At 36.6% G+C, this 12,460-nt stretch overlaps 3 protein-coding genes across 3 annotated transcripts in view; 2 read left to right on the top strand and 1 right to left on the bottom strand.

The window, feature by feature from the left end:
* The window catches only part of LOC137055543 (E3 ubiquitin-protein ligase TRIM39-like), a 440,141-nt gene that overhangs the window by 80,551 nt on the left and 347,130 nt on the right, over nt 1–12,460 (top strand). The gene's annotated exons all lie outside the window — the stretch shown is intronic.
* Nucleotides 9,177–9,488, bottom strand: LOC137073370 (histone H4). Its single transcript, XM_067442201.1, has one exon. The coding sequence runs from the start codon at nt 9,486–9,488 to the stop codon at nt 9,177–9,179; it is 312 nt and encodes a 103-aa protein (XP_067298302.1).
* On the top strand, nt 10,458–10,985 carry LOC137083271 (histone H2B). Its single transcript, XM_067449096.1, has one exon. The coding sequence runs from the start codon at nt 10,467–10,469 to the stop codon at nt 10,839–10,841; it is 375 nt and encodes a 124-aa protein (XP_067305197.1). The 5' UTR covers nt 10,458–10,466; the 3' UTR covers nt 10,842–10,985.

Here is a 12,460-nt window from a genome sequence, read left to right as displayed (position 1 = left end):
CGAGTAGATCGTTCTCTGGGATGCGTTTTCATGAAAATCAAATGTAAAGAGAAAAAACAGATTAGCTTATAACGCGAGTAAATGGGGCACAGAGTAAGTCAAATTAAATCACTAGTTAATACCACTAACAAGGCTCAAAATAGCCTCACACTAACACGGCAGCATAATGAGGGTCCCTACATGCAAACCGAAGCATTGAGAACTTTGTAAGAGTACAAACAGTTTTAATAAGAAGATACTTTATAAAGACAGTACATTACGCGTATACAGACAGGAGCCATCTTGGAAAACAGTCTGGATGAGTCGAGCCATGAACGCTGTGCTAAGTGAGCTGGTTGATAGGAATTATCGCAGCTTAGCACAGCGTTCGTGGCTCGACTCGTCCAGACTGTTTTCCAAGATGGCTCCTGTCTGTATACGCGTAATGTTCTGTCTAAATCAGTTCAAGTGAGTACAGTGGTTCAATATTATTATTTTAAAGCAACGATAATTTTTTTTTTTGCGCCAAACAAACGATGTAAAAACCATATATAGTGATGGCCAATTTCAAAACACTGCTTCATGAAGCTACGGACCGTATCGAATCAGCGGTTCGTAGCGCCAAAATCACAGGATTTCAGCAGGTTGGCAGTCTGACACGCGATCCAAATCATGATTCGACTCGTGATTCATAACGGTTCGAATCTTCATGAGGCAGTGTTTTGAAATCAGCCATCACTATATGGTCGTTATTTCGTTTTTTTGGCACACCAAAAATATACTCATCGCTTTATAATATTAATGTTGAACCACTGTACTCACATTAATTGATTTAAATATGTTTTTAGTACATTAATGGATCTTGAGAGAGGAAATGTCATTGCTGGCTATGCAGGCCTCACTGAGCCTTCGGATTTCAACACAAATATCTTAATTTGTGTTCTGAAGATGAATGGAGGTCTTACGGGTGTAGAACGACATGAGGGTGAGGAATACATGACATTATTTTCATTTTTTGGTGAACTAACCCTTTAAGTGTCTTGCAGACAGTTCTTCTGGATTTAGTCTGTCTTAATTGTTTCCCTCTTTCTTCATGTAATAACAGATTTAATGATGGTGAGACCAAATCTCTGTGTGGGAGTCTTGTCACATAAAATTAAAGAGAACATACAACTTACATGTACATGATTGTAACCACTTTGCACTTATTTGTGTATTTGACAGGATGTCAGCAGAGACATGATTAAAGATAGCTTCACCAATCATGTGATGAAGATCATTGTACTGGGCAGCACTGCAGGAGAGGAAGATGCCAACATAGCTGATGTCATCATTGTCATTGAGGGGACTGAGGTGCTGTTGGGATGTAAGAATCTCACAAATGCGTGCATTCTGCTCATGGGCTTCATTTACTCCCTGAACTTAAGCTATCCACCAAAGCTGAGAAACACATTTGAAGTCTTTCAGAAAATCTTCCTTGGACTGGATGCTTTAAAATAGAAAGCTACTAATGTAAGTCTGCTAGTTGGCCATTTTGTTCGTCACTTACACGTTCTCATTTGTTCACCAAGTGAGAATGCTCTAAAAAGGTTTGTTAATATAAATTAGAGCAAAGTTTGTACTATACTGTACTGTTTAACAGAAACCTTGTAATGCAGTGTACTCTAAGTAATGCAGTGCTGCTAAAGAAAACAGAAGCAGAGGTTTAATTTCTTTGATTTTTGTACGCTAGATCACATTTAAGCATCTCACGTTAAATTGTTGTGCTCTGTTAAATAAACAAAAACACAATGAAAAATCTGTTATAAGATAAAGATGCTGAACAATTTTGGCCAACAGCTGTCAATCTTAATGAATGTGTACATTCATTTTTGTCCAGTTGTTTTATGATTACCTTTGTTTAATCAGTTTTTTTTCTAGAGTTTAATTAAAATAAAACTCAAGGAAAATGTCTGTCAGTGTTTTTATTATTGAAAATATCAGTAGTAATATATCACTAATTATATTAAGTAATATTTAAATAATATTTGAAGTAAAGGTTACTCAGGATAGCTAAAAAAGATAACTAGGATTCTTATGTTAAAAAAATGCTATAAATCACATCATATTTATAAACATTACTTAAGTAAAATGTACAAACAAAGAGTCATTAAAATGTACTGGGAATTCACAAGTAAACTTAAATTAAACATTTCTTATTAAAGCCACTAATAAATATGTATAGATTTTACTAGCCTTTTCTGAGTGAAAATTGTTTCCAAGCTTTTTCAAGTACATCCTACTCCACATTCATCACTGATAATTTATTTATACATATAGACCTCTTTTGTTAATGTTTAATTGTTTGGTCCTAATACAATTTCTAATGTTCTGACCTTTTCTGGTACATTTTCCCATACTTACATCATACAAGCAGGTAATTTGTATTCCCTCATACCAATTTTTATGTACAAAGTTACCTTTACAAACCTTGACCATGTGTGTCTATCAATGCTTTTGAATGACCTCTTTCTGATGTTCTGACTAGTTGTGGTTTCTGTATACGAAGTTGTAAATTATAAAGGACATCATCCATGTGTAATAAAATTGTACTTTATTCCTTAGATAAATGGATTTTTTTTTCATTCAGAGGGAGATCCAGTAGCGTATACATACACATTAAAAATAATAATAAAATCAAACACAGGAATATCAAAGAGCTTGTGAAGTGATTACAAGGTCAGATAAGTAAAAAAAATAAAAAGGTTAAGGTTTTGTACACATTCATAAAAAGATTAGCACTTCCTAAATAAGGTTTGAAGATTTGAGGATATTAACATTACAGTTACAGATATTTATATAACATTTGGTAAATATTTACATATCATATCATTACATGTTTGTAATTAAACTTTACACTGATATAATTCATGTTAGACCATTGTTCATCAACATCAGCACAATCATTGGCTCAGTGTTTCTCAGTATCACCAGTTACACCTTTACATACCTCAACACATTCACATCATTATCAATGTCCATAGGAACATTACTGGAAATAATCAGCAGAAAAATAATGTCAATACACTGTAAAAAATGATTTAGAAAAAAAGTTACCTGGTTGCCTTAAAATTTTGAGTTCATTGAAATTAAAATGTTCAGTTAATACAATGAACATTTGTTGAGATTTGACAACCTTTATTAAAAGATTATTAAAAGATTTTGTAAGCACAATTGTGTGCTTATCTGTGGTAATTGTGTGTGTTTTATTTCGGATGATGCAGTGAAACATGCAAATAGTGCTATTTTCATGATTTATCAATTTTTTTATGTGGTTCAGATACAATAATATTTTGAGTTTCTATTTATTAAACAAATTTCCTTCATTGTATCAACTCAAATTTTTAATTTCAATAAACTCAAAATTTTAAGACAACCAGGTAACTTACTTTTTTAAGTTAAACCAACAAAAAAAGTTTACAGTGTACACAGTTAATAAATGCATTACAAACTGGTAAATTACCTCATCTAAATACCACCTTGCAGTTCTAACAATGATCCTCCTCTCTGGTCTGAATGAACTCCATGCAAACACAGTTGGCACAGCACCTTCTTTCAGCAGGGGCAGTTTGGAAGAAAATGCTCAGAGCACACTTTTGTGTGTGTTTTTATCTGCACCAATGAAGAAAATGTAATTGATTAAATCTTTTTACCTAATCTAATCTTTTATTTTAGAATAATTTTATTGATCAGACTCAACGTGACTCCTGAGTATCCTCTTCCTAGCTAGGGACACTGATTTGAACACTGATGTTCCCCTAGGTTAACTAGCTAGTGATTAGAAGCTAATACAAACAAGCGCAATCAGAATATATTTATATACGAGAGAATCTGTTGTGGTAGATTTAAATAACATACTACTAATTTTGGACTAGGCGGTAAATGTCAACAACGTGGCTTTCTGCCTTAATCTAATACAACTTGAACTTGATAGCTAGCCTGGTTAGCGATACAAGCTAGTTATGGAGACTTTACCGTAAAATTACGTCCAGGATCCCTTCTGATATATTTTATCCACTCTCGGCATATTTTCTTATCCTCTGGGAAACGGTGAAAGGTTTGTCCTCTGTATGATTTTTTCCTGTGCGATGAGGTGCACTGAGGAACAAAGCAGTGCGGTGCCATTGCCACATCCGCGGCGCGAGAATTACCGGAAGTGGAAAGTGTACCCCTCAAGCTCCGTAGAACGTTCGAGGTTAATAAGGCGAATAGCTCCTTCTGCTGGCTGTAGTCTTTAGTGTCTGGCCAAACATTTTGCAGATGACGCAAATCGACGCTATTTGCGTTACCGGAGTAATTTTTCCAGAAATAAAATGCATAAATCTCTTGTCTCAGGTGGATATGAGAGGGGGGAGCACGATCATTCGAATATAATCCAGGGTTTCTACTGATAGAAAGCTACATGCTAATAGCTAAAGTAACCCTTTTACGTTTGTGTGGACAGATATAATCGAGTGTGACAAAACTTATTATTAGTTTCTGTTATTGGTATCAATACCCATAGATAACCAATACCAGCTTTGCAATTGCCTGAAACATGATAATTATTTGTAAAGTATTGTAATCTGAGCACAGTGTTCATATGCTAGAATTGAGCTAACTGGTCTCTCACCTGCTCTGTTTGGCCTGTCCCTTATTGTGTGTCATAATTATTTGGATGTGGTCTGCCATATGAGTATTAATATTATAATTTCCTCAGCATCCGAACTGTCATTGCGATCCATTAGGCTTGTTTGAGATTAGCAAAATCTGCGCGGAACCGATCACCGGTGATCAGCGCGAGATGCATGCCGGTTAGAAATGTGTCCGAGGGCGGTCCGCCTTGCTCTGATGTCATGCTGCGCGGAGCAAAAGCACGATGGGAAACGACTTGCTGACGACACAGCTTAATGCGTATTTGTTTAAACAACCGTTATGTAAGGTTGCTTTTTAAAATATTTGATTTTAAAACTCTGATATCATGTTTTAATGTGTATAAATTATGTGTGAATATTCCCAAACTCCCGGACAGTGCGATCTCTCTGTGGGTTATGTGATTGTTGTCATATTAATAAAAATATATAAAAACATGTGTGTAATTAAAATAAAAATGCTTGATAAACAGGCCTTTCAAAAGGAAATAAATAACAAAAACTTTGGGTGTCTTGTTCATAATATTTATTTTCATATAAAAGCAACAGAACTTAAATGACATCCAGTTTATCAGCAACAGAGCGCACGAGTGTGAATCCCCCGATATCCGCAACTGATCTCGCAGGTGTCTGATCCACTACGAGAAGAGAGAACTGTCCGGCTTGCCTGACCTTTTTTCACTCCTCCCCTCACTGCAGCCGCCTAGTCTCGCCTTTATTTTAGGCGAGGCAAGGCGCATCTCAAACAAGCCTATTGTTGTATTGTGGAAATTCACCACACTCCCTCTTGTTGTCACTTCCGGTTTGGGCATTTTTAGACACGGAAGTAAAATTTTCTCACAAAAAAACAACAACTCAAAAAGCCTTATTAGCGTATTTATAAGTATATTTTAAATATAATCTAGGTCCTACACTATTTTTTTTCTATACACTGACTCTCTGGAGTCTCTAACCTGCAATATGCTTTTTAATGAGACAGCAATAAGTGCTTTTGAGCCTTGCTGGGAACATGAAAAAGGCAAGCAAAGACTTTGGTTGGATATTCAGGAAAAAGACAAGTGAAATTGATATATGCAGTCTTTTTCAAAATAATAGCAGTACAATGTGACTAACCAGAATAATCAAGGTTTTTAGTATATTTTTTTATTGCTACGTGGCAAACAAGTTACCAGTAGGTTCAGTAGATTCTCAGAAAACAAATGAGACCCAGCATTCATGATATGCACGCTCTTAAGGCTGTGCAATTGGGCAATTAGTTGAATTAGTTGAAAGGGGTGTGTTCAAAAAAATAGCAGTGTGGCATTCAATCACTGAGGTCATCAATTTTGTGAAGAAACAGGTGTGAATCAGGTGGCCCCTATTTAAGGATGAAGCCAACACTTGTTGAACATGCATTTGAAAGCTGAGGAAAATGGGTCGTTCAAGACATTGTTCAGAAGAACAGCGTACTTTGATTAAAAAGTTGATTAGAGAGGGGAAAACCTATAAAGAGGTGCTAAAAATGATAGGCTGTTCAGCTAAAATGATCTCCAATGCCTTAAAATGGAGAGCAAAACCAGAGAGACGTGGAAGAAAACGGAAGACAACCATCAAAATGGATAGAAGAATAACCAGAATGGCAAAGGCTCAGCCAATGATCACCTCCAGGATGATCAAAGACAGTCTGGAGTTACCTGTAAGTACTGTGACAGTTAGAAGACGTCTGTGTGAAGCTAATCTATTTTCAAGAATCCCCCGCAAAGTCCCTCTGTTAAAAAAAAGGCATGTGCAGAAGAGGTTACAATTTGCCAAAGAACACATCAACTGGCCTAAAGAGAAATGGAGGAACATTTTGTGGACTGATGAGAGTAAAATTGTTCTTTTTGGGTCCAAGGGCCACAGGCAGTTTGTCAGACGACCCCCAAACTCTGAATTCAAGCCACAGTACACAGTGAAGACAGTGAAGCATGGAGGTGCAAGCATCATGATATGGGCATGTTTCTCCTACTATGGTGTTGGGCCTATTTATCGCATACCAGGGATCATGGATCAGTTTGCATATGTTAAAATACTTGAAGAGGTCATGTTGCCCTATGCTGAAGAGGACATGCCCTTGAAATGGTTGTTTCAACAAGACAATGACCCAAAACACACTAGTAAACGGGCAAAGTCTTGGTTCCAAACCAACTAAATTAATGTTATGGAGTGGCCAGCCCAATCTCCAGACCTTAATCCAATTGAGAACTTGTGGGGTGATATCAAAAATGCTGTTTCTGAAGCAAAACCAAGAAATGTGAATGAATTGTGGAATGTTGTTAAAGAATCATGGAGTGGAATAACAGCTGAGAGGTGCCACAAGTTGGTTGACTCCATGCCACACAGATGTCAAGCAGTTTTAAAAAAACTGTGGTCATACAACTAAATATTAGTTTAGTGATTCACAGGATTGCTAAATCCCAGAAAAAAAAAATGTTTGTACAAAATAGTTTTGAGTTTGTACAGTCAAAGGTAGACACTGCTATTTTTTTGAACACACCCCTTTCAACTAATTGCCCAATTGCACAGCCTTAAGAGCGTGCATATCATGAATGCTGGGTCTTGTTTGTTTTCTGACAATCTACTGAACCTACTGGTAACTTGTTTGCCACGTAGCAATAAAAAATATACTAAAAACCTTGATTATTCTGGTTAGTCACATTGTACTGCTATTATTTTGAACAAGACTGGATATGGAGTTATCCAATAACTGCCCAACTATAGTTCTGCCAGCTATATCACCTTGGCTATTGCCTCAGCCAGAGATAGATATTAGCCTCCTTGAATTGATGAGAGATGTAAATGAAGGAAACTATAAAATCTTAAATTCATACATCAAAAGAATGTTCTATGGGTATTTACAAATGTATACAGATGGTTTTCTAAAAGAGCCTACGGCAGGTAGAACAGCAGCAGCAGTAATCCCTGATTTTAATGTTAAATGTGGAAAGAAACGTACTGATGATATTTTTTTATCTTTGTAGTCTTTGTATGTGAAATGACCACCATTATTGCCTTGCAATGGGTAGAGGAGGTCAGGCCAGAGAAAGTGGTAATTGCCTCAGATTGATGTGCAGTATTAATGAGTTTAACATTTTGCAAATCCAGGAGTAGAGAGGATTTATTGTATGAAACAATCATTATTCAGAATTGGAAACTTCTTATAGAATACATAATAGGTTCAACAAGATTAATGAATAGAAATTGAGAATTATAATTTTATTTATATTTATTTAGGTGCATTTTTTAGTATAATTATATAGGTTGTTTTAGTTGTAAAGCATACTTTTTATTTTTTTGCCAAGACTTTATAGACTAGCATGACATGCATGCAGGCAGACAGACATTACAGACAGACAGTGTATTCTTTAAGGTTTATTTTACCTTCAAAAAACTACTAACATAACCTACAGTGCATACAGGAACATAACTATTACAGTACGATCTGATCATGCTGCAAAAAAGTGTTGTTTTTCAGTAGTTTTCACAAGTGTCTAAAGTTTTTTTTTTTTTTTAAACCAAGATCAATTCAAATTAGGAATTCTTGAAATTGATCATACAGTGTGTTTATATTTAAATAATAACAAATGTCATCTAACATTATCAAAGCTTAGAAAATCAATGCATCTCAATGGGAAGGTTTTATAACTCATTGACAGATATTTGATTTGTTTTAAACATGAATTCATAATTGTATTCAATCTTTTGAGACTCCAATTTACATTTGGATTCCATGTAAATGCATCTCTGTTTAAAGATGTTTAAATATACTGAAAATGTATTTTCAAAACATGTTTTATTTATTCATTTTTGCAATGCATGCAACAGTCAATGACACGACTTCATTAATTTAAGTATTTCTGCTCTATTTTACGAGCAGAACATTTGTCTTTAAAGCATTCATTTGTTTAGAGGCACACATGTTAAACATTTATAAATTAAACATTTATGACGCTTTATATGGCACCCCTTACAATTAAGAACCGTTACCACAAAGGCACAATTGTTAAAAACCACATAAACGCACTGCTTATTTACATCCTCAAGTGATTGACGTTGAAAATGAGTTTACGCGCATGCGCGAATACATAAAGAGCCGTCATCGTCGCGCATGCGTATTAGATACGAAATGGCGGCCGGATGGTGCTTTCACACACAGAAAACGAAACTTATCAATGTTTCCAGCAGTTTGACTCATTGAGATAAGTTTCAGTGGTATTTATCTGAAGCAAGTCTATCGCTCTCTTGTCAAACAATATTTAACGTTCGATAAATGGATAAACAGTTTAATACAACAGGTCTGCGTATTTAACATATTTTGGGTATCAGTTAAAATAAACTGATATTTTCAATGAATTACGGCAACGTTATCGTCATTCTCGATGCAGGAAACAAAGCATTATAACCAGTTTTATGATTGATAAAGCTAAAACATTGACTCTTTATGTGGCAGTGTGGGGTGGCTCTTAAAAGAGCCGTTGAGTTTATTTAATTTTTCCTGATTTCAGACGTTTAACCTCCGAAGCCGTACAAGGTGCGTCCCTGTCGTTTCAGCGCGTACACAACATCCATGGCGGTGACGGTCTTTCTTTTGGCGTGCTCGGTGTAGGTGACGGCATCGCGGATAACATTCTCCAGAAACACCTTCAACACACCGCGAGTCTCCTCGTAGATCAGACCGGAGATGCGCTTGACGCCGCCACGGCGAGCCAGACGACGAATGGCGGGTTTGGTGATTCCCTGGATGTTATCGCGCAAAACCTTACGGTGACGCTTAGCGCCTCCTTTCCCGAGCCCCTTACCGCCTTTACCTCTTCCAGACATGTTTCAGAATTCTTTCAAAAAAAAAAACGATAGTATAAATGGAGCAGAGCTACAAGGAGGCTATTTATATTTGTGTACAGGACCTGAGAGAAACCAAGGCACGTCACAAGGCGCAACACGCCCCTCCCCTTTATAGTTAACGCTAATTTGACCTTCTTTTACTGTCTATGAATTTGACGAGTGTTGTCCTTGCTTAATAAGTTTTATTAGATTAATTTGACAAAGAGGATATTTTGACCCTTTAGTCGAAATAATATAACAGATAAACTGCTTTCTCGTTATTGTTCCCAAAACGGAATTTAAATGTTCGATCCTTCTCATGAACAGAAAAAAGTAATGTCATATCATTTAATTTCCTGTTTGGAACATCTAGAATGCTCTTCATTAATGAGCTCATAAATAACTTTTCACAGTAATGCATTGACAATGCATTTCATCATCTTTAACAGATGACCGCAACTATGTTGGTACGAAGTTGTATTATACAATGGTTATTGATTTACTGAACGTTAAATAAGATGTTTTACAAAATGAACGAAAAAGACAAAGATCAGAATGAGATCAAAGGTAACAATAGTTAAGATCCCTAGTTTAAACAGTTTCGTGAATGTAACGCTGTTTTGACGTCTTCCCAAACTCCCTCAATGTATTTCTATTTATAAGAGGTTTTAAAATTACAAGGTGCTGCAGAATGAAAACATGTGTCTAGAGACGCTTATTTTCTCCAACTATTCATAATAAAAAAAGAGCGGGGAATGAAACAAAGTACGTTGAGTTAGGGACAGGGTTTTGTTCAAATCATGGTTGAAACTCAGCGGCGGTGGGCGGGGCTATCATGTGATTGGACCTCATCAGCTCATAATACTTTGAGTTGTCCAATGAAATATCAATTAGGGGTTTGATCAATTTGCATAGGGTACTGAATAAAAGCCTCTGCATCGCGCTTTCGAATCACATTGGTTTGTCAGCTTAACGGTCATGCCTGAGCCTGCAAAGTCCGCGCCTAAGAAGGGATCCAAAAAGGCAGTCACAAAGACCGCCGGTAAGGGAGGGAAGAAGCGCAAGAGGTCCAGGAAGGAGAGCTATGCTATCTACGTGTACAAAGTCTTGAAGCAGGTTCATCCCGACACCGGTATCTCTTCTAAGGCGATGGGTATCATGAACTCTTTCGTCAATGATATCTTCGAGCGCATCGCCGGTGAGTCGTCTCGTCTCGCTCATTACAACAAGCGCTCCACCATCACATCAAGAGAGATCCAGACCGCAGTGCGTCTGCTGCTGCCCGGTGAACTGGCCAAACACGCCGTGTCTGAAGGCACTAAGGCCGTCACCAAGTACACCAGCTCCAAGTAAAGTCAACTGAGGGCTCTGACCCACCCAACGGCTCTTTTAAGAGCCACCCATCTTTTCGTTTAAGAGCTTGTATCAAATATCGTATTTTGTTTGAGTAATTTATTGCATTGTATTTTAACTTGAGGAAATAAATCACTTGCAAATGTCTTGACCATCCAGTGAATAATAGTTTTTTTTCCTCTCAATTCTGATTTCGGTTTAACTCCTACAGTGGCCGATTTAGTCCAAGATTAACAATCCCAATCCCCCTCTTCACATTCGACACGGTGCCATCGAGTGTTAAAATGCGAAAAGCTAAGCTTGTCTCTCTTTGGCTAATGTACTTTCAAGATGGAGGGGCAACGTGGCGACCAGCATTCGTCGAACCCCTCACCTGTATGTATTTTTAATGGCATATTATAAACTTACGAGAATACTTTACTTTATTACTTGAAAGAAGTAAATAAACAATTAATGAGCACATATATTTTTGAAAGAACTAAGTGTTTTAGCTATGAATAAACAAAAAAAGTTACTCAGTGTAACTTTAAGTGCATGACCATAATATGCTATGTTCGCTTGCGTCCACCAAATTGCTCTAATGCTATGTCCCAAATGACTCACTATCACTGTGCACTTATACACTTTTCCGGGTATTTAAAGTGCACTTCTTCTTTTTGGAATTGTCAGTCTGAACACTACTTAAAAACGTTACAGAATAGTGCACAAGTAGCTACACGATTTGGGCAACGGCTATAAAAAAAGTGGACGACGACATGCCATCTCGATCTGAAGCCGCCAGTGTCCAATTAGTAATGAATACATCTTATTTATAAAGCACTTTGCATTTTAAAGAAAATCTCAGTGCTACAAAGGGAAGAAACATTAAATAATTAAATAGCATGTAGAGCAATTACGTTTTTAAAAAAACATTGAAAGACTTTTGTCCCTTTTTAAATCAGCACTAGGTAACTTTTCAACCTTCATAATATATTTTTTAAGACTCTTGTGATGATAAATCGACTTACAATAGGTTGAATGACACGTCTGCCATGGCCTGATGGGGTCTGTATCGTTTTTAATCGTACTTTTAAACTTCGGGTTTCAGGTAGTAACCCGAGAACAAAAAGAACTACAAAATTCGACTGCTTTATTATATATATATATATATATATATATATATATATATATATATATATATATATATATATATATATATATATATATATTATATGTCACTTCCACCAACACCCACACTTCCTTAAATTCGGACGTGCGAGCCCAACTTTGTTCGTCGGATAATATAGTCATGTCCGAAGCAGCAGAGACAAATAAGAAAGAAAAGTTTTTTTTGGAGGAAAGCAATAAGAGGAAACGAAAAAGTGATGGGATTAAAGGCAGGACGAGGATCAACATGTGACCAGCATTTGCTCGTCGGCGTGAGCTGAAGGAGGCGCGCCCGATCGATGCTGTCCTGCTTGTTACGGTGAGCTACCACTCAAACATTGAACTGAAGTATCATATAGATTCTGTAAAACGGTAACCAATAGACTACTATAATGACGCTGGCTTGTAAACGTGAGCATCGTGATTATTTGGCGTTTGAAAAAAATAAAACCCATGAAATTATATTCATATGA

The sequence above is a fragment of the Pseudorasbora parva genome, chromosome 1 (genome assembly GCF_024679245.1).
Source record: "Pseudorasbora parva isolate DD20220531a chromosome 1, ASM2467924v1, whole genome shotgun sequence".
Lineage (NCBI taxonomy): Eukaryota > Metazoa > Chordata > Actinopteri > Cypriniformes > Gobionidae > Pseudorasbora > Pseudorasbora parva.
This window is presented reverse-complemented; position numbering and strand designations above follow the sequence as displayed.

Excerpts from the sequence above, each read along its gene's own strand:
- LOC137073370 (XM_067442201.1), bottom strand. The coding sequence starts at position 9,488 with ATGTCTGGAAGAGGTAAAGGCGGTAAGGGGCTCGGGAAAGGAGGCGCT.
- LOC137083271 (XM_067449096.1), top strand. The coding sequence starts at position 10,467 with ATGCCTGAGCCTGCAAAGTCCGCGCCTAAGAAGGGATCCAAAAAGGCA.